The 23,159-nt window shown below is 43.5% G+C and overlaps 1 protein-coding gene across 3 annotated transcripts in view; it reads left to right on the top strand.

The window, feature by feature from the left end:
• Positions 1–2,533: 2,533 nt before the first annotated feature.
• The window catches only part of ARHGEF37 (Rho guanine nucleotide exchange factor 37), a 55,654-nt gene continuing 35,028 nt past the window's right edge, over positions 2,534–23,159 (top strand). Inside the window, exons 1-3 of one of the 3 annotated variants that reach the window (XM_072824561.1) lie at positions 2,534–2,832; positions 19,872–20,068; positions 21,261–21,384. In XM_072824561.1, the coding sequence (XP_072680662.1) occupies positions 19,883–20,068; positions 21,261–21,384 (310 nt within the window). In that variant the 5' untranslated portion in view covers positions 2,534–2,832; positions 19,872–19,882. Of the gene's footprint in view, positions 2,833–3,281; positions 3,460–19,871; positions 20,069–21,260; positions 21,385–23,159 lie in introns of those variants that run through there. The other 2 variants (XM_072824560.1, XM_072824559.1) reach the window with 2 other exon arrangements.

Genomic DNA, 23,159 nt, shown 5'->3' with positions numbered 1-23,159 from the left:
AGAAATTTAAAAATTGATCACTCTGGGGCACCTGTGTGGTTCAGTCAGTTAAGCATCTGCCTTTGACTCAGGTCATGATCCCAGGACCTTCTCAGCCTCTCTGCTCAGTGAGAGTCTGCTTCTCCCTCTGCCCTTCCCCCCTGCTCGTGATCCCTTTCTCTCAAATAAATAAATAAATAAATAAATAGATAGATAAAATCTTTAAAAAATTGACCATTCTGTGAACGGTAGAAGTGAAGACGAAGGAACTCTTATCTTTGAGTTAGTGTTATTAGGGGCAGGGTGATGTCCATTTCTTTGTAAATGTTCTAGAAAACCAATCCCAAAAAGTACTTGGATTCTTTTTTTAGAGGTTTCAAGTTGAAAACAAACAAGTAGCTCTCTGGAGCACTGAAAAAAGAATGGCTTTTCTGAAGTTGGCCTTTAGATTACTGCTTATCAAATTATTTGAGACTAGGATAAAAGATGGGGTATTAGTACTTTAGGAGTTAGTACTTTAGGAGTTTAATTCAAGATAACCGAGAGTCCTCAAACAGAATCTAAGAAATGTCTGTTTCAAATGAAAATACTATCCAGCTTGGGACACCTGGGTGGCTCAGTGGTTGAGCGATTGCCTTTGGCTCAGGAAGTGATCCCAGAGTCCTGGAATCGAGTCCCACATAGGGCTCCCTGGAGGAAGCCTGCTTCTCCCTCTGCCTATGTCTCCGCCTCTTTCTATGTGCATCTCTCATGAATAAATAAATAAAATCTTTAATTAAAAAAATACCATCTAGCTTGTCTCCTTTTCCTAAGTAACCAAATAAATACTTCTTGGGGGGAGTGGAACCCTACTACCTCTAGGATCCCTGTAATACAGCAATTGCCCAAGGAGTGTTGACACTTGTGTCCGAAATCACAGAATACTCAATACAAGCAGGGAAGAGGGGTGCACATTAGCAATTGAAGTGAAACAGGTAGAGCAGATGATTCCATACCCCCAAGAAAAGACTGGTCACCCCACACCCCTTGACACACATACTTTACAGGAGAACTGAGGTGCTAAGCACTCAAGACCCTCCCCACAAACAAGAAGTCTGATTTAGAAGTCAGCCTTGCTTTGGGGCCAGGTCTTTAGTCCCTACGGGCCTTTGGATAGGTCACCTAACCACTCTAGGATTCCATATCCCTTCAAAATTCCTTCCAAATGGGAAAGAAACTTAGAAAGTTAAAGACTAAACCAGTCTTTAACTTTTACGGGACTCTTCTTTAAACCATTCCTGATAAGCCTATCTGAAGCTGACTCAAAAATATATATATTTTTATTATCAAAGTATAGTTACATGCAATATTATATTTTGGGTTTTCTTAATTGTTTTAAAGTTTATTTATTTATTGATAATCTCTACACCCAGCATAGGGCTCCTTCTCACAACCCCAAGATCAAGAGTCACATGCTCTTCCAACAGAGCCAGCCAGGCACCCTGCAGGGTTATACTTTGAAAGTTGACCTTTACTGGCAGGATGCTCCCTCTCCCCAGGCACTGAGGACACTTTGAAATGCTGTGTTAGAGAAGTTCTTCCTTACATGTTGCAATGTGTCCCTTATAGATTTCCCCATGCTAGTGACTTCTCAGGTCATACCCATGAAGTCTAGTCCATGGATCAGAAAGCTTTCAACTTCCTTTGCTCTTCCAGTCTACAGACTAGACCCCCTCTCCGTTTCTGCTGTTCTCATCCATCACATTCAAGATGACTCCATTTTGGTCCTCAGGTCTGTGGGTTTGTTTTTTTTTTAATAATAAATTTATTTTTTATTGGTGTTCAATTTGCCAACATACAGAATAACACCCAGTGCTCATCCCGTCAAGCGCCCCCCCCCCGTGCCCGTCACCCATTCACCCCCACCCCACCCCCGTGTGGGTTTGTTATAAGATTTTATTTATTTATTAGAGAGAGCACCAGTGGTGGGGAAGGGCAGAGGGAGGGGAAGAAGCAGACTCCCCTCCAGGGAGCCCCACGGGGTGGGGGGGGGGGGCTCCATCCCAGGACCCTGAGATCATGACCTGATCCTAGGCAGATGCTTAACCTACTCAACCACCCAGGCACCCCTGGTCTTCACGTTTTTATGGATGCAGACTAGTGGTTAAGCACCTCCAGGCCTCTGACACTGTGAATTTGAATTCTGGTCCTGTAGCTTAGCAGCTTTGTAACAGTGGGCAAGTTGCTTTCATTTTCCTGGCTTCTGTTTTTCTAAAATGAGAATAATAACAGTAATAATAACACGAAGCATGTGTATTTTATAGGGAAGCTGTGAATGAGACCAATGGGAAGACACAAGTGAAATGTTTAGTACAGCGCCCGGCACTTCGTAAGCATTACTACTATCGCTCTCACTAATCATAATGAACCAGAAGCCCTAATAATGAGAACAAGAATTAGAACCGAGAAGCTTTAGGAAAGTTAAAATCTAGTCGATTCCTGCCCCCCCACACAAGGTTTGCCTTCCCGGATAGGCCACTTTTTCATAGCAGTTCTCTCGTTCCGCGTGCGACCTCAGAGAGCGGGCGCCTTGTCTGCCGCACTGGCCTGGGTACTTAGGGCGCTGAACACGGTCCCGTTTCTCGGCAGGCGAGAGCCAGACCGATACCTTTGTGTCACAGGGAAGGACACGGGGCGCAGGGAGCCGATACCTTTGTGTCACAGGGAAGGACACGGGCGCAGGGAGCCCGGCCGACTGAGCTCGTGGCGGAGCTGGGGAAGGGGCACCCAGACCTCCTGGGCAGCGGACGCCCTGGGAATGACAGCGAGGTCCCCGCTAACAGCTGGTGCTCGGGACGGGGCACGGGGACACAGGTATTCGGGGGCGGGCGGCCGGGGCGCTAGCCGGTGTTTGGGGGTGCCGGGCCCGGCCGGGAAGGCGGCTGCCCCAGCAGGCGCGGTGGGTGCTGCGCTCCCCGCAGCCGCAGCTCACGGCGCGGGCGGCCGGCCAGGGCACCTCGGGGCCGGGGCGGGGGCGGGGGCCGGGGCCGGGGCCGGGGCCGGGCGGGGTCCCGGGAGCGGCGACGGGAAAACAACCTGGCCGCAGACAATCGACAAAGGCTCGCCAGCGGGCCGCCCCTCCGCGGCGCACGCACGCGCGCAGCCTGGGCAGAGCCGCGCCCGCCCGCGCCCTCCCGCGCCCTCCCGCGCCCTCCCGCGCCCTCCCGCGCCCTCCGTGGGACCCGCGCGCCCAGGCCCGGGCGCGGCCGCGGGGCGGGGGAAGGGGCGCCCCTCCCGCCGCGGCGGCTCCCCGGCGCCCCGAGCCCCTCCCGCCCCGAGACGGCGGCCAGGGCAGGGCAGGCGGGCTGGGCGCCGAGGGGCGCGGGACAGCGGCGGGGAGGCGGGGGCGCGCGGTCGAGCTTTGTGTCTGGAGCTCTTTGGGGACTGCGAGCAGCCTGATCCACGTGACCTTTTACAGGTGGGGCACTGAGGCCCGGAGAGGTAAGGTGGCCTGGGGGAAAAAAAGGATTATTTCTTGCATCGGTTTGTTTATGCCTGGGTAGGATTTGGGGTGACTTTTTTATTTTTTTTTAAGATTTTATTTATTTATTCACGAGAGACACATACAGAGAGAGAGAGGCAGAGACACAGGCAGAGGGAGAAGCAGGCTCCATGCAGGGACCCCGACGCGGGACTTGATCCCGGGACTTGATCCCGGGACTCCAGGATCACTATCTGGGCTGAAGGTGGCACTAAGCCGCTGGGCCACCCGGAATGCCCCTGGGATGACTTTTAATAAGAATCCCTATGTTGAAACAATGGAAAAATACAAACAATATTAAAGAATCCTTGCCGAGGAAAATATAATTATGACTACAGGCCAGGAGGAAAGAGAGAAAGGAAATGTGCACCCCCTGTGTTGAGCGGCCTTGGCCAAGGACCCCCCAGAAAAGTAGTGCCAAAGCGGGGACCAGAAGCCTGACCTTCCGGCTCAGCTCCTCAGGGCTGCAGTGCTTCCCTCCCTGTGCAGCGAGCGCCCAGAATCTGCAGGGGGGAAGAGAAACTGACAGCAGCCTGGCCCCGTGCTTCCCCTTCTTGGGATCCCTGACCCCTTAGAGATCTGCGTTCCTCCCCACAGAGGGGTTCACGCGGAACCTTGCACACAGTTTCAGATTTGACATGAAGCATTCTGTCGTAAGAAAGGACCGAAGGCTGGCACTCAGGCTGCGCTGTTCAGAGAAAAAAAAAATTTCTGCTTTAAAGGGAGGTAGCTGGGAAAGAAGCGAGTACCTGCTGTCAGTCCAGTGTCCAGACTCTGCTAGCCGTGTGATCTTGGACACATACTTTAACCTCTCCAGGGCCCAGTTTTTTTTTTGTTTGTTTGTTTGTTTTTTTCTTTCAAGATTTTTAAAAATTCAAGTTCACTTATATAGTGTAGTATTCGTTTCAGCCCAACGTCCAGTTTCAGCTGTAAAAGAGAGATTGACAATAACAAGGGATGAAGCAGACAGACTTAAGAATGAATGTTGAGCCCAGTGATTGACCCTTAGGAAGTGTTAAGTAAAAGTGCTGGTGCACAGAACCGCAGTGGCTCACAGCTGTGCCAGTTAGGAGAGGTGATGACCTGGAAGACCTTGGGCTATATCCAAAATAAATTTTAAATAATTGTCAACGTGAAACTACAAAGTGAACACTTATTATGACTTATGAGCGACAATGCGTATCTTGGTGATGATAATCTAAATAAAAGTGCAACAGCGCACATCAATATTTGGCCTAAGGTGAAATGCTGAAAGTAGAAGCTACCAGACATTCTAATAAGGACTGTTTATTGGGCCTTGCTTGCCTCTCTTGAATGGAACCAGCACCTGTATCGCTTGTTTTTAGATGAGAGGAAAGAGGAGGGGGGATGTGGGGACCTGGGCAACACCCAGTCTTGCCAGGTGGTGGGGGCTCAGCGGAGTTTCTGCCAGGGTACAGGAGTTACTGGCAGTTGGCTCTCATCCCTCTTGGATCAGCAGCTTGCCGTGGTAAACAGAGCCTTGGTTGATTCTGTTCTAGATCAAATAAATGGCTTTTTATTTAGCCAGTGGGGGGGGGGTAGTGGTGTTTGAGAGCTGTGACTGAAGCAAAATAGCATTTGTTGAGCTTGATTGTCCAAAGCCTATTGCTTGTTTATTGACAGGCTTAAGAGTTTTGAAATCTGCAGATCCAAAATTGTGAGGACAGGGCCTGGGGCGGGCCTACTTACCTATAAAAAGAACTGCTCTTACAAAATAGTGTGTTGTCTCCATTCTCTACCATTTTAGGCCTTGCAAATAGAGTCAGGGAAATATGGCTTAGGGCAAATAGCTGCTATTTAATTTGGGTTAGGATGCATAATACCTGTCTGGTGGGTTACATTCCTCTCTGGGTGTTTATAAAGGAGAGTTTTTTTTCTAAAAAACAGAGAATGTGTATGTGTGTAATGTCTCTTGCCCCCCTCTGCCTCCCCTTCAGCCAATCATTTCTCAACCCAGAGAAGTCTTTTTCTGCAAGCTCAGTGACTTTGGCAAGTTCCTTCCTTTCCTGCCTCTGTGACCTGATTTTGTTTCACAGTAGCTCTGTTAGAAGGTTGGGTTTTTGTTTTAAAGATTTTATTTTATTATTTTTTAGAGATTTGCTTATTTGAGAGAGAGGGAGGGAGCACGCAAGCACAAGCAGGGGAAGTGGCAGAGGGAGAAGGAGAAGCAGACTCTGAGCAGCTTGATCTTGGGATCAAGCCCCCTAAATCAGTACTGGAGCCGAAGGGAGATGCCCAACTGACTGAGCTACCCAGGTGCCCCTGTTTTAAAGATTTTATTTATTGGCTCAGCGTGGAGCCCAACATGGGGCTTGAACTCATGACCTGCGATCAGATCTGAGCTGAGATCCAAAGTCGAACACTTAACTGACTGAGCCACCCAGGTGTCCCTGTTTTGTTTTCTAAAGTAAGCTCTACACCCATCATGGGGCTTGATGGTGCCACAACTCCAAAGATCTAGAGTCACATGTTCTACCACCTGAGCCAGCCAGGTGCTCCTAGAAAGTTCATTCTAATTTGACCTTTAGATTCCAAACATTTGGTGCTGCATAGGATAACATAGAGCAAACATACTTGTGCTCTCAGTCGAAGACTCTTCCTTATTTGAACCCAAGGACCCCTTTCATGTTTCTCCTTCCAGCCTCGCTGCCTTCATTCCTCCAACATTTCTTTAGTAGGATGAGATTAAAAGCAGAATTTCCTCAAGAAATGATCTATAGACTACCTGCATCAGAATCACCTAGGGGCTTGTGGAAATACCTCATCCCTGACTGCCTGAATCTGAATCTTCAAGGGTGGGGGCAAGAGTTTGCATGCTTGACAAGTGCTCCTGGGTGATTCGTATGCACCTTTGGTTATCTGTGTGGATTTTTGGGATGGGATTGGTAGTGGAGGACTATATACTCCCTATAAATTCTGTATTGTTTGTCTAAATTATGTAATGAGTGAGAGCCTCTTATGTAATTTGAACAAACTAGGATGTCCATGTAGTTGGTAAGCACTTGAAAAGATGCTCAAGATAATTCATCATTAGGGAAATACACATCCAAACCACATTGAGATTTCACCTATCTATTAGGACAGCTAAAATTAAAAAGATTGACTATAGCAAGTGTTGATAAGGATGTGGAGGAACTAGAACTTGTATGCACTGTTGGTGAAAATGTAAAATGGTACATCCACTTTATTTTCTTAAAAAGTTGAATATATATCTTTCTTGTGATCCAGACATTCCATCCCTAGGTCCAGGTTTTTTGTATTAGAAAAATAGAAAATCAATTCTTTATCCAGTGCATGGATATTCTTTCACTGAAAAGAAAGAGGAGAAGAGGGATCCCTGGGTGGCGCAGCGGTTTAGCGCCTGCCTTTGGCCCAGGGCGCAATCCTGCAGACCCGGGATTGAATCCCACGTCGGGCTCCCGGTGCATGGAGCCTGCTTCTCCCTCTGTCTATGTCTCTGCCTCTCTCTCTCTCTCTCTCTGTGTGACTATCATAAGTAAATGAAAAAAAAAAAATAAAAAAAAGAAATCTTCCAATAATTAAAAAAAAAAAAAAAGAGGAGAAGAAGCCAGACCAAAAAGAGTACATACTCTAGAATTCCACTTATATAAAATTCGAGGGGAGTTGCTGTCTCTCACCTGACCTTAAACTTTTTGGTGGTTCCAAAGAGTTGTGTATGATCATTTTAGTCTAAGTCCACTTGTTACAGTGTCTTGGCAGTTTGATCTGTCAGTGTTTGTTCATGTCTTTAATTCATTCAATTAATTGAGCACCTACCATGTACTTGACCTAGAATAGACACTAGGTAACGTGTTGGTGAATAAAACAGACATAATCCCTGCCCTCATGGAGCTTACCCTTTATTAAATGAAACAGTAAAACAAATAGGATAAGAAATATAGTTATTGGGGGGAAAGGAGTGCTTCTTTGGAAGGGGGGATGTGAGTCAGGAAAAACTTGTCCGGGTTTCAAGCAGAGAAGTAAAGCAGTCAGTTTCATGTTTTTGAAACACTCTGGTGCTGTGCATCCAATCAGGAGACTGTTCTAGTAGTCCAGGAGAAAGGTGGTAGAGGTTTAGATTCAGGTGGCCTTAGAGAAGAAAGCACTGAAAGAATAGTGCTTTCATCTCTTTAATCAAACTGGCAGATCCCAGAGGTTGAGACTGATCAACATTCTTTGAATAGTGTAGTTTTATGAGTTTTTAGTTCATATTACTGTCCTTTGGCCCCCTCCACCCACACCCCTAGCTCTCAGTCTCCATCACCCAGGTCTTGCTCCTTAGACACCTTAGAAATACGTCAGCACCTTGCTGGGCCAGTTACTCTAGTCTACAGCATTCCTTTGATCTGCTGACCTAGTTGCCTTTCAGTAAGGGAATGAGGATAGTCTGGTAATTCTGTTTTTGTTTTTTGCTAACCTATGCTGGCTCCCAGTGCGCTCTGTTTCCCTTTCAAAAGGCTGAGGGACCCTCTGTTTTACTGAAATGGCAAAAACCCAGCTCAGAATGGCTAAGGCCAAAGAAGAGTGAGGAAAGAAAATATATTAGCTCCTAAAGAAGTCCAGGGGCACCTGGACTTTCAGTTAAGTGTCTGACTCTTGATTTTGGCTCAGCTCATGATCTCAAGGTCGTGAGATTGAGCCCTGTGTTGGAGTCAGGTTGAGAGTCTCTTCCTCTCCCACTACTCGTAAAAAAAAAAAAAAAATTCCAAAAGACGATCAGTCTCTGTCATGGCTGAAGTGGGTAATGTAATCAGGGCTCAGTCTCACAGTCCCTCAGTCCTCAACTCTATTTCTTTGGTGTTAGCAGCCCTCTGAGTCAGGCTCTGGTGTTTCATTCCTATTACCTATTATTATCATGATCAGCTGTTGTCACCATCTGCTTGAATATGATTAACCAAATGTCCTTAGACGATTTCTTGATCCATTGGATCCATGGTAATGCTGTTCTTTACAGTTTAACAATAATAGTAACGAAAGCAACTGCTACCGATATTGAGAGCTTGCCTTGTACCAGGTACTCTGTTAAGCACTTTACATGGATTATCTTATGAAATCTTATAACCACCCTATAAAGAAGGTTTTGTTTTATTTTGATTTTTGTTTTGTTTTGTTTTATAAAGAAGGTTAAAAGCATCCTGAGAAAGCTAGCCAATTGATTGCAGAATCAGGATTTGAATTTGGGTTTCCTGGCTCCAGGCCTTCACAGTGCCTCTTGAAGTCCAGCCATCAAAGGGTGTACCTATTTCTTACTTTTTCTGTACATGAATCTTTTTTTTAAGGTTTTATTCATTTATTTGAGAGAGCATGTGTGCACATGAGAGAGAGAGAGAGAATATAAGCAGGAGCATGGGGGAGAGGCTGAGGGAGAAGGAGAAGCAGGCTCTTTGCTGAGCACAGAGCACAGTCCTGAGGCTCCATGGATCATGACCTGAGCTGAAGGCCACCAGGTGCCCCCTGAACGTAAATCTTATATATACATGGCAGTCATAGCAGGGACAGAGCTTTAGAAGTTATTCTTATAATTCTGTCCATCCCAGATTTCTGGGTTTATAGTTTTGGAAGCTCTTTGTACAGTACCCTTCTCCCTGTTGTATGTATTTACACCAGGCACATTAGGCAGGACCCCAGTGTGGCCACTCTTGTTTCTATAGGTGTTTCCTCCCTTTGTTTTTCTTTTTTTCTTTCTTTCTTAAAAGATTCATTTATTTTCATTTGAGAAGGGGGCAGAGTGAGAGGGAAGGAAGAGAATCCCAAGCAGACTCCCCAATGAGAGCGGAACCCGACATGGGGCTTGATCCCACGACCTTGAGATCGTGACCTGAGCCGAAATCAAGAGCCAGACACTTAACTGAACCACCCAGGCGCCCCTAGTTCTACATCTTAATTGTGGTGGTGGTGGTTATACAAATCTAACACGTGATAAAATGGCATAAAACAATCATTCATGAGTAGTATACTGATGCCAATTTCCTGGTTTTGATACTGTGCTATGTTTAAATAATAAATAACACTTAGAAGAACCTTGTTGAAAGGTGCACAGAAATTCTGGTTCTATCCTTGCAACTTTCTGTTGAATAAGTCTGTAAGTCTTTTTCCTTTTTTTTTTTTTTTTTGTAAGTCTTTTTCCTGTCTGTAAGTATTTCAAAATAAAAAGTTTAAAAACAAAATTTTATGTAGCTTAACTTATCCACTATCTCTGCAGCTCTCTCTGGACAAGTACAGCTCAAACAGCTGGGAGAGGAGGCTGGTATCCTTGTTCCATTTCCCGGTGTGGCCAGATAAGGAGGCTTGTCTCAGAGAACGAGCTCTGGAAACATGGCTTTCCATAGAGCCCAGTCGTGCTCAATCCTGGGATCTCTTCCGTGTCTCATGATAGGTGATTGAGAACTAAAATCAGTTTAGCTTCCCTGCTCACTCTTGCTCTGTCTCTCTCCAATAAGTAAATAAAATCTTAAAACTGTTGACAACAAAAGCAAAGACACAGAACTCTCCCATGACCACAGTGTTCTCCCTGGTGTTCTTTATAGTCACACCCACCTGCCCTCCACCCTCATCCCTAACCAGGTAATAATCACTAACCTGTTCTCTATATAATTTTGTACAAGACATAAATGGAATCACACAGTGTATGACCTTTTGAGATTAGTTTTTTTTTCAGTCAGTACCCTCAAGAGCCATCCAGGTGATTCTAGTTTATTAGTTCATTCCCTGTCTTTTGTTTTCTTAAAATTTTATTCATTTATTTGACAGAAAGAGAGAGCACAGGTAGGCAGAGCGGCAGGAAGAGGGAGAAGCAGGCTCCTTGCCTGAGTAGGGAGCCCGATGTGGGGCTCAATCCCAGACCCTGAGACCATGACCTGAGCCAAAGGCAGACACTTAACCGACTGAGCCACCCCCATTACCTGTTCTGAGTATTCAGAGGTATTGGATCTCCTAGTTTGTTTTTTTCTTTAAGTATTCATCTGTTTTTTTTTTTTTTTTAAGATTTTGTTCATTTATTCATGAGAGACAGAGAGAGAGAGGCAGAGACATAGGTAGAGGGAGAAGCAGGCTCCATGCAGGAAGTCCAATGCGGGACTCCATCCCAGGACTCTGGGATCATGACTTGAGCCAAAGGCAGATGCTCAACCACTGAGCCACCCAGGTGCCCCATATTCACCTGTTTTTAATTATTTTTTTTTAAGTAGGCTCCACGCCCAATATGGGGCTTGGACTCCTGACCCTGAGATTAAGAGTCATGCTCTACCGACTAAGCCAGCCAGGTGCTCCTAAAGCATTCACCTATTAAACTCACCTATTAAAACAACATTTGATTTTCTCTACTTTGGTTATTACAAATAATGCTTCTATGAGCATTTGTGGGCAAGTTTTCGTATGGACGTAAGTTTTTTCTCTGGAATAGATGCCCTGAGGTATGATTTCTGTTAAGTGTATGTTTTATTTTAAAAGTAACTAACAATAAAAAATAAAAAATAAATAAAAGTAACTAACAAACTATTTTCCAGAGTGGCTGAACCACTCTGCATTCCCAACAATAATGTATGTGCAACCCAGTTTCTCCACATCCCTGTGACAGTTATACTATCTATTTTTCTGGTAACAGTGTTATTGAGATATAATGTATATTCTATACTTCACCCACTGAAAGTGTACAAATCAGTGGTTTTTAGTATATTCTTTGAGTGTGCAAGCATCACTATAATAAATTTAGAACATTTTCATCACCCCCAAAAGAAACCCTGTACCCAGTAGCCACCACATTCCATACCCTATCCCTTCAGCCTAGCAAACCCATGATCTGTTTTGCTACAGATTTGCCTGTTCTGGACGTTTCATATAAATCAAATCATAAAACACGTGGTCCTTTGTGACTGGCTGCTTTGTCCTAGCATCATGTTTTCAAGATTCATTCATGTTGGAGCACATATCCATGGTACTTCATTCCTTTTCATTGCCAAATAATATATAATTGTATTTTTAAAAGATTCTATTCATTCATGGGAGACACAGAGAGGCAGAGACATAGGCACAGGGAAATGCAGGCTCCCTGAGCGGAGCCTGATGTGGGACTCGACCCCAGGACCCTGGGATCACAACCTGAGCCAAAGGCAGACGCTCAATCACCGAGCCACCTATGTGCCCCCAATATATAATATTTTTAAAGAAATAAAAGTGTGTTTCTTTCTATGATACAGACTGTATACTAAAAGATAACAGATTGCCATCACAGGGAGGTTTTACCAGGCCTGCTTAGAGCTCCAGCTTGCAGTTAATCTAAGGGCAAATTAATGCTATTTTAAATATTTAGCAGTTCTCTATAAAGTATTACTTGTGTTTTTTGCTTATTTAGCAACAGTTCTGAGTAGTGGAACCTGAGTAGCTCTCTCTGAAATCCTATTGGAATCTTTCTCGAGAACCTATGCACAGGGTGGTAAGTGTCAGCAATTCAGGTCAGGATCAGGTCAGCAGGCCACAGGCAGTGTTCAAGAGCTGGAATAGAGCTGTGCATCAGACAGATGCATTCCAGGATCTTTCTAGGCCCTTTGCTCTCCCCACTCAGTTTACATATTATCTGATCCACAGGTCAGTGCTTATGGCCCAGGCCAGAAACTTCTGCTGCTACTAGGTCCTTCCAAAGGACCATTTATGTATGCAAGTATCATCAGTATTGTGAGACATAGAGAAGGACATGAGGTGAATGGGTGCTCATCTTGTCTCTAAGCGTTTAGTGTCTGGCCAGGAAGGTGAGGCCTGGTTCTAAATAACTCTAAATAACCAGGTACAAATTTGAACGGGACGTGTGCCACTTTAAATATTAGGAAATATTTTAACCATCCAGAAAAGAAGAAAGAACAGTGCAATAAATACCACATTCTTACTATCCATCTTTGTTTAATTTTAACATTTTTGCCATATGTACTTCATTATTTTTTAAAAAGATTTATTTATTTGAGAGAGAGAGAGAGAGAGAGAGTGTGTGTGTGTGTGTGCATGCAGAGGAAGAGAGAGAAGCAGACTCCCCGCCAAGCAGGACCCTGAGATCATGACCTGAGCTGAAGGTAGACCCTTAACCAACTGAGCCACCCAGGCACCCTGTGCTTCATTATTTCTAAGCAAATAAAACATCTCCTATACTCAGCAATAAAAAGGAAGGAACTATTGATACATGCAACAGTTTATAGGCATCTCCAGGGGAATTATACTGATTGAATAAAGTCAGTCCCCCAAAGGTTACACACTGTAATGATTCCATTTACTTACATTCTTGAAATGACCAGATTATAGAAAGGGAGAACAGATTCCTGGCAGCCAGGGGTTAAGGATTGGATGAGTCTGGAGGAAATTGGGTGAAGAGGCAACATGAGGGATCCTTGTGATAGAAATGATCTGTATCAGTGCCAATATCCTGGCTGTGAGATCGTGTCAGAGTTTTGCAAGATGCTACCATTGAGGAAATCTGGCAAAGGGTACACAGAACCAGTGTATTATTTATTATAACTGTATGTGAATCTTAATCTCAAAATTAAAAGTGTAAATAAAAACAAAATGAAACAAAACACCATCAGATGCCATTAAGTCCCCTTTGATACTGTCCTTAATTTCATTTTTCTGCTTCCCTCCCCAGAAGTTACTACCATCCTGAATTTATTGTTATTATGTCCACAAAATTTTTAATCATGGTGCTCTATACATATATATCTCTAAACACTATCTAGCCTTGTTTTACGTATTTTATTTTATTTTTTTAAAAGATTTTATTTATTAAAAAAAAATAAAAAATAAAAGATTTTATTTATTTATTCGTGAGAGAAACACACACAGAGAGAGAGGCAGAGATACAGGTAGAGGGAGAAGCAGGCTCCACGCAGGGAACCTGATGTGGGGCTCCATCCCGGGTCTCCAAGATCACACCCTGGGCGGAAGGCGGTGCTAAACTGCTGAGCCACCTGGGCTGCCCTTGTTTTACATATTTTAAATAAATAAAAAAAAAAAAAGTATTCCACTCTGTGTATCCTTCTGGAATTTCCTTTTTTTTTTTCCTTTACAGTGTTGTGAGGCTACCCAAGTTGATACATGAATTTGCAGTTTGTTCATTTTCACTGTTGTTGAGAATTACATGGTATGGATATGATACAAGTTATTAACCCCCTCTCCTGTGGATGGATATCTAGGTGGTTTCAAATGTCCTGTCATTATCAGCAGTGCTGCAGTGAACACGCGTCTCCATTCCTTGTGTATAGGTGAAGTTTCTTAAAGGCAGGACATATCTAAGAGTAGAACTAATTGGCCTAACAGTGTGAGCATTTTTAACTTCTCTAGTTGTTGCCAAATTGCTCTTTTGAGGGGTTGCAACAATTTATACTACAGTACATGAGACTTCCCATTTATCTACAGTCTCACCAACATCTTTATATTTTGCCAATGTAATGGGCATGAAATGGTATCTCATTGTGATATTTTGTTTTTAAAGATATATTTATTTATTTTAGAGAGCACAGGGGACGGGACAGAAGAAGGAGAGAGAGTCTCAAGCAGACTCCATGCTGAGCATGGAGCCCGACACAGGGCTCCATCTCATGATCCTGAGATCACAACCTGAACCAAAACTAAGAGTCCGATGTTTAACCAACTGAGCCACCCAGATGTCCCCACTGTGGCTTTACTTATTCACATTTGCCTACTTACTGGTGAACTGAGCATCTTTTCATTGTATATTAGCCATTTAAATTTCTTCTTTTGTCAATGACCTGTTCATACCTGTAACAGCCAGAGATTAGTTGGAAAGAACACAAGTCATTCTATTTTAACCAGTAAGGGATATATATTTTTAAAGACATATTTGAGAGAGAGAGAGAGAGAGAGAGAGAGAGAGAGAGAGAGAGAGAGATGAGGGTGAGGGGGCAGGGAGCAGAGTGCCAAAGAGAGAGAGGGAGAGAGAGAGAATCTCAAGCCAACTCCATGCTGCGTGTGGAGCCCAGTGCAAGGCTCAGTCTTACGACCCTGTGATGGTGCTGTGAGCTGAAATCAAGAGTCACATAGGAAAAAAAAAGTTAGATAGATACTCAACCGACTGAGCCACCCAGGTGCCCCTAACCGTAAAGGATTTAAAAGAGTGTGTTAGGTGCTTACCACATCAAATGGAGGGGCTGGACAAGTGGACCACAGAACAGAATAGGTCCCAAGGCAGTGCTACAGGAATGACCCTCCAAAGGCATTGCTGCCCTCTGCAACAATCAGGAAATTGGAGAATTGGGAAGCTCCTGTCTCTGTTGTTGGCTTCATAATTCCATGACTTTAGTCATAATCTTTTGCCAGAACTGATGACTTAAGAACAATGCAATACTTGTCCCATTAAATGGATACCTCAAACACCACCTCTCTTCTGACTTAGCTCAATTCTAGATTCAGGGCTCACGTAAGACTATCTGATTGGTGGGGCTGAAAACACATGTTGGATACTTAGCTGTAAGGAAGCCTAGAAATCTGGGGTGTAGCTTTCTAATTTCAGTATTATAGGAGGAGGTTAGAATTAACATTGAATGAACCAAAATACTGTCTGTGCAATAATATGCTTTGTTTTTCTTTTAGATTGCCTTGTTTAAATGATTCATAGAAATTCTTTATGTAGTGTAGATAATTAGACATTTGCAGGTTACTTTTTTTACAAATATCTTCTCCTGATTGGAGGTCTCTCTTTGCCTTTTGATTGTAGAATTGTTTGATAAACAGAAAATTTCCATATCACTGTCATCATATTTATGGGTCCTAACCAATCTTTGTACATTTTATGTCTTGTTGAAGAAATCCTTCCCATTCAGAGAACAGAAAAATAAATATTTTCCTATGTTTTCTTCTAAGAATTTTAGAGTTTCATATTTGACATTCAGGTCTTTAATATATCTGGAGTTTATTTGGGGTGTGATGTGGGATTGCATTTGTTTATTTTTCTATATGGGAAAACACTTATCCTATGGACCATCCTTTTCTGAATGACTTAAAATGATACATGTGTCATATAAAACATTTCCATTATTACTGTGGTCTATTTCTGGGCTCTCTAATCTGTTCTACTAATATGTTTGCCCATGTATCAACACTCTACTTTTTAATTACTATGGCTTTCAAGTAGATCTAGATATCTTTTTCTTTTTTAAGATTTTATTTATTTAGGGACACCTAGATGGCTCAGTGGTTGAGCGTTTGCCTTTGGCTCAGGGCGTGATCCCGAGGTTCTGAGATCAAGTCCCACATCGGGCTCCCTATAGAGAGCCTACTTCTCCCTCTGCCTATGTCTCTGCCTCTCTCTTTATCTGTGACATAGGCAGAAGGAGAAGCAGGCTCTACACAGGGAACCCGATGCCAGGCTCGATCCCAGTACCCTGGGATCATGACCTGAGGCAAAGGCAGATGCTCAACTGCTGAGCCACTCAGGTGCCCCAGATCTAGATATTTGATAGGACAGGTGCCTCATCTTGTTCTTCAGGATTCTCTTAGCCATCTTGGCCTTTTACTCTTCTGTATAAATTTTAGAATTATTTTATTGTGTTCTAGTGAAAAACAAGACCAAAATGAAACCCTGATGGGGGTTTTATTGGAATTATAATTGGATCCAGTTGGGAAAAATTTTTTTTCTTTATGATATTGGGTCTTCCTATCCATGAACATAGTGTATCCCTACTTGTTATCATTTCTTCAATTCAATAATTTCAATAAAGTTTTTAAAAAATTTTCATGAAGATCTTATACATTTTTTGTTAATTTAATATATTTCAGAAGGAATAAATATTATTTGTTTTTATTACAATATCAAACCTTTTTATTATCCTACTGTCTTTAAATTGCATTCAAGGGATCCCTGGGTGGCGCAGCGGTTTGGTGCCTGCCTTTGGCCCAGGGCGCGATCCTGGAGACCCGGGATCGAATCCCATGTCTGGCTCCCGGTGCATGGGGCCTGCTTCTCCCTCTGCCTGTGTCTCTGGCTCTGTCTCTCCTTCTCTCTCTCAAGAATAAATAAATAAAATCTTTAAAAAAAAAAAATAAATAAATAAATCGCATTCAAAATATTATTATTGGTATATACAGTTATAGGATTTATTTTTAAATATTGATATCCAGCAAAATTGAGGAATCCTCACATAAATAATATATTTTTAAAAGTTTACCCCATGTCTTTTTTTTTTCTTTTTTAAATTAATTAATTGATTAAGATTTTATTTATTTATTCATGAGAGAGACAGAGAGAGAGGCAGAGACACAGGCAGAGGGAGAAGCAGGCTCCACGCAGGGAGCTGGACATGGGACTCGATCCTGGGTCTCACAGGATCACGCCCTGGGCTGAAGGCAGCGCCAAACCACTGGGCCACCAGGGCTGCCCTATTTATTTATTTATTGGAGAGAGAGAGAAAATGAAAAAGCACACAGGGGACAGGGGAGAGCGGGGAGAGGGATAGAGAGAGAGAAACTTGAGCAGACTCCTGGCTGAGCGTGGAGCCTGATGTGGGGCTTGACATCAGGACTCTGAGATCAGGACATGAAGCAAAACCAAGAGTTGGGGGTTCAACTGACTATACCACCCAGGCAACCCTCCATGTCTTTAAATAGCATGCAGCTGCTGTTATTACTGAGCTTTTCATTTAGGTATTGTGCTTTGACTTTCTACAATGGAAGATGAAGATTTAGTTGTTTTTTGTTTTTACTCCCCCTCCACCACACATGTACACCCCTCCCATTACCTTGTTCTCTCAATATAGTTATACATAATATTATTTAGATAACTTGCAATATAATGTGTGTAAATTGTATTTATAACTGAAATAGGCAGTAACATACAATTACTTTTATTTCTGCTGCACAGCTTTTTTAAACAATTATTTTGTGTTTGTTCATTGGTTTGTCTCTTAGTTTTATATGTATGATCTGTATGATTATCCTGAAACACCAGATTCACTACCAATTCAATAAATCAGTTCTCAAGACATTCTAGTACCTTCTGAAATACTGTAGACTGTTTGGCATCTGCCTATAGCCAATGGTCAATCCTTGAATTTTTCCTTCACCTGTCTGGGGATTTCCCTGGTCCCTTTCACATTAGATCACCAGTCCCCTGTACCCTATGTCTTCTTCTTTCCTATTTCTTTATTTTGGTGGGGCACATTCTCTCATAGTTTCCTGAGAACAAGGACATACAAAGATGAATTCTCTAGGCTGTCAAGGTTCTGCAATTTCTCCTCAATGTATCTAGGTGTGGATTTGTAAAAAAGCTATCCTGTTGGGGACTTGTATTTTCTGGATCTAAGAATTCATATTTTTTATAAAGTCTGGACAATTCTTACTCTTCTCTTATCTCTTTGAATTTTGCCTCTCCTCATTCTCTTTATTCTTGTATTCTAGAACTCAGATTTGATGCATGAACCTTCTTATTTCAATATCGAGATCCCTTCAGTTCTCTTTCATATTTTCCATACTTTTCTCTCTCTTTAGCAGTCTGGATAATTTATTCAGGTCTGTATGCCCTTTTGCTGTTTCTCTTTTCTAGATGTCTGTTTAATCTGCCTATTCAGTTTTTAATTTCAAAGACTAAATTTTTAATTTCTCTAAGTTCTGTTTGGTGCTTTAAAAAATCACAATCATACAGGTCTTTATTTTTTTATAACATTTTAAAAAGATTTTATTTATTCATGGGAGACACAGAGAAAGAGGCAGAAACATAGGCAGAGGGAGAAGCAGGCTTCCTGCAAGGAGCCCAATGTGGGACTTGATCCCAGGACCCCGGGTTCACGCCCTGAGCTGAAGGCAGATACTCAACCACTGAGCCATCCAGGTGCCCCAGGTTTTTTTTTTTTTTTTTCTTTTATTGCTTATTTTATAGTTTTTACCTGATATTCTTTGGATCTAATTCTGTTCATTGCTGTGGAGTTCTTGTCTGTCATTTTGGATTGTAAACTCATTTTCAGGACAGGGCTGGCTGCTGGAATACCACATGACCTAGGCTGTAAGGACATGTTCTTCTGGAGACATTTTATTTCTATGGGCACTCAGTAGCATTAGTCCAGAACTGTTTTTGTTAATTTCTCAGCTTTGGGTTACTCAGACCACATGTATAATGTCAATTTGAGCCTAAAACTCCATGAAGGCAGGCCTATTTTTATAAATTTTCAGAAGGGACTTTTTGTCCTCATGAGCATGGGGACGATGTTTTGACCCACCATTTCACTGGAGTCTTTGGGGGTCCTAGTTCTGTAAAGATCTGTTCCCATCTGAACACCAACACCCAAGTCCCTGGTTCCCCGAACTTGGCCATGTGCCCCTTTCCCTGCCTACCCCTCCACTTTGGGCCACAACTGCTCAGCTGCTTCAGCTCTGCTTTCCAGTTCCTCTGTTTGGGGGCTCTGCTGTTTCCTTTATTCTCTTGCAAGCCCTGCCAGGGCATGAAAAGGAAGTTGGTAATATGTGATCCAGCGTTTCTAGGATATTCTGTAGTAGGGAGGGTTTTCAGGCCATGGTATCCACAGGACTGCCATTTGTACTTTTAAGCCTAGAGATAAGGGATTGTGGGAGTTTCAGGGAGGGAGAGTCCATCTGGCTGGGAGGATCAGGAAGGGGAAGGGAAGATGAATATCCAAGCATAGAGACACAGGAGGGGGTGGGGCCCGGCAGGTGCAAAAGCACAGAAGCAGGAAATGATTGTGCAGACATAGAGGAAAGCATGCAGCTCCCTTTTGCTGGTGTATGGTCTGGGAAGGGAAAAATGAGCTTGGAGCTGGACCACAGAGCAGCAGGGAGCTAACTGTTTAAGCCTTACAGCACGGAATGCCACGATCACAAGCTTTGTTTCAGGAAGTTTAAGCTGGAAACACCTCCAGGATGCATGGGTGTGGGTGGCAGCAAGAGGTAAAGGGATTTAGACTTGGAAAGATGCTCCTGGAGGCTGTGGAAAGAGCCCAGGGGTCGGTTGTGAGGCCTGGTAGGTAGGTAGGTTAGGTAGGTAGGTAGGTAGTGGGGGGTAGAAAGGAGGTAACCCCTAGGACCCCCCAGGAGAGATGGTAAGGGAGACTCAGCTGAACCAAATAAAGAAATCTGGGTCAAGAGCTGGGGAAATAAATAGAAGAAAAGCTAGGCAAGCAAGCATATTATCTGACTCCTCGAAGATAAATCGACAATTATCTGAGCCATGTTCTACCTTTTAAAATTGTTCAGATACCACCCACAAATGCGAATACACAGTTCTTCCTGCAGCATGCAAGCCAGAGATGTTTTTAGGCCGCTCGATGAATAGTTGCCTTTGGATGAGAGACAGCAGTGTTCCGGTGGAGCTCCCAAGAGTGAGTCAGGATATGTTTGCCTTTCCTAGAACCTGCTGACATGGCTGAACATGGGACTGATGAGCCGTCCTCCAGGACAGGGAGTCCCGATGGAGAAGGTCAGGTCTTGGAGGACAGATCGTTGCTGCATCAGAGGTTGGCTGTCAGGGAGCTCATTGACACTGAGGTCTCATACCTGCACATGCTCCAGCTCTGTGCCTCGGACATCAGGAGCCACCTGCAGCAGGTATCTTGGTGGGGCTGCACACAACCTTCCTTAGGCAGACATGGCTCTTGGCTTCTGAGACCCCACATTGGTTTCAGGGGCAGGCTTGATGGAGGGGAAGGTGTGATGGGTGTGAAGCCACCTGGATATAAGCTGTGTCATTTCTGTGTATTGGCCATGCAACATTCAGCAAGGCCTTTGACACACTGGAACCTTAGTGTATTCATCTGCTACACAGGGAGAGGAATAATTAGCTCAGAGAATCAAGTGAGCTAATGGATAAAATAGCCCTTTATCGAATTTGAAACAGAGTGCTTAAACTGACCTGTATCGTACTTGTCTCATTTAGAAGATGGCAACATGAAGATATTATTGCTATGATGGGTTTTTATACCTCTTCCCCCTGATTTCAGAAATAATAAGGTTCTCTCTATAAAATGTTAAGTATCCCTTAACATGTAAGCTCCATTAGGTCAAAGACTGTTTAGCTCAATAGCCCCAGATCTGGACTCATAAATCAGAGACTTCAATTAGTGTTTCTTGAATGAATGACGTACTAAAGTAGGAAATGTGGGAGGCCAAAATCCTCTCCTATTTTACCCTCCAGATATTAGGAGTTTTCTCTAGGCATTAAGCAAACAACTATAGATCCTTACTTATTCTAGCAAAAATAAGAGCATACTCTAGAGATTTTTTCTACAGTTAGGTACTTGATTGTGTATTCAGGATACACACACACACACACACACACACACACGTACACGCACACACAATCTCCTATATATACCTGTGTACATATAAAGATGTCCTGCTGTGGTATTGCCAGTTAATGGTAGCCAGAGTTCAGAAGACTTCTCAAGATAATGGTAGTGAGTGCCCAGTGTGTCGGAGCTGGAAGGAAGCCCAGCTTTCCACCCTCTGTGACAGGGAACTGAGAGAAGAAACATGATGGCTACTAGATCTAGGATAAAACACCAATTCAGCTTTCATTTCATGCTGAGCACTCTGTCTCCCTCCCTCCTCATAATGAGAACACCTAATTTATGCATCATTGATAACGTTTTTCAAAGCCTCACAAACATTCTACTGGGGCAGTCTTCCCAAGAGTAATAGGACCCTGAAGGTATGAATGTTTTGGACTGATCTCCAAGGCCCTCAGTTAAGTCATCTGCTCAACTACCAGAGACTCCTGTGGCTTCTTTGTTCCTTCCAGCTGCCCCAGGGAGATCTGGATGTCCTGTTCTCAAACATTGATGATGTCATCGAGGTGAATAACAGATTTCTTCATGATCTGCAAGAGACAGAATCCAGGGAAGAGGAACAAGTGCACTTAATTGGTAAGCAAAAGACAGGGCAGTGGTCAGCCCCAGATTTCTGTGGAACTGTCCTCAGCATGTGGGCATTGCTGAACTGTCACCAGAATTTCAGGGTAATGTAGCTCAAGGGGGGTTTCTTTTGGGGATCCCTGAAACACAGCATATCAGAGCTGGTAGGACTCTCAAATAATATCCAGCCCAACCCCATCACTTTACAGAGGAGGGCATTTACTGGGGCGTAAACACAAGGAGGAACTAATTGGTGAATCCAGGTTCCCATTCTTAAGGGTTGACAAGTTAGTGAGAGAGAAGAGAATTTTAGGTAATAATTTGGAATTTGAAGAAAAGAAACAATTGTAGTAACCTTTGGGTATGACAGTAGTTCCAAGAAGAGGACATTTAAACTGAGGCCTGAGTATTAGGAAGGAGATACTTAATAAGATCTGGAGGGAGAGCAGAGAGAATGGTTGTGCAAAAGGCCCTGAGGTAGGGATAGGCCTTAGAGTGAAGGACAGACAGAAAGAACCCTGGTGTGGCTCCAGGGGAGTTCGTGAGGGGAATGTGTTAGGGGATAAGATGGAAGAGGCAGAGAAAGACCAGATCATGTAGGGCCTTCTAGGCCATGGTAAGCAGTTTGGATTTTATTCTGAATGTGATGAGAAGCCATTGGACAGTTTTGAGCAGGAAAGTGATATGGTCTCATTTATGTTTTTTGATGACCTATTTGGCTGTTGTGGACGGTGGGTTGTGAGAGTGGCAAGAGTGGAAGCATGAGAACATCGGGGGCCTTACTGTCACCCTGGTGAGAAATGGTGAGAGTGTATTCATTGTGGAATGGTTAGGATGACCCTGTAGAGCATAAAAAAGGAGGGATGAGTGGGTATAAACCTCACACACCTGTGTCCCTCATTCTCCCCATCTGTTGCCCTGGGGTCACTTGACAAAACCTCAAGGTCAGGGGTTTCTGAGGGGTGTCAGATGGGGAAGTTAAAGGAGTGCCATATAGAAAAGAGGAGGGGGAGGGAAGGGCACCCAGCACAGTACCCACCCAAATTCCCCGGCCTTTACATCACCGATCTGCCCTTTCTGAGACATGAATGATCAGGATTAAAAATAACAAACACACAAATTTTTTAGAAAGCCCACTGAGTGTTTACTAAAAGCCTAGCACTATTCCACTGTCCACATATTAACTCATTTCATCGCAAGAACCCTGAGAGGTAGATGCTGTTACCTCATTTTACAGTTGAGGACACTGAGGCATGTAGATGGGAAATAACCTGCTCTAGGTCACACGGCCAGGGATTTGAACTTGGGCATTCCGTCTCTGGAGCCAGTGCTCTCAACAGTGGCACTGAATAGCTTCCACGTAGTAGAGAATGGGATCAAAGCCTGTGTATTGTATGTTTATTATTCCTTTGAAAATAGAGTTCCTTATTGAAACAGCAATGTGAATGAGTTACCGTTTCCTATAAAAGATAAATGAATACTAAATTAAGGAACAAGACTTTCTTTTAAGTATCTGGGTAGATATTCTCAACTTTCATCATTTTATCCTTATTTCTGTTACTCATTACCACTTATTTGAGTGGGAATCAGTATAGCCTCAGGCTGAAGACACGCTAAAGATCTGGGGACCCTGAGGTCAGGTTCTTCTGTTCTGTGGTTTGAAATTCAGTGTGCTTCCTTTGTTTAAGTGTCCTTGCTTGCAGTCTCTACCTTCCTGGTTGTTGTGCAGCAGAGTCAGGATGTCACTTTGTTTCCCAGGCATACCTAGTGACAACTCCATTCCCTGC

Source organism: Canis lupus, chromosome 4 (genome assembly GCF_048164855.1).
Source record: "Canis lupus baileyi chromosome 4, mCanLup2.hap1, whole genome shotgun sequence".
Classification (NCBI taxonomy): Eukaryota; Metazoa; Chordata; class Mammalia; order Carnivora; family Canidae; genus Canis; species Canis lupus.
Note: the sequence above shows the minus strand (reverse complement) of the source record. Positions and strands in the feature narration are given on the sequence as shown.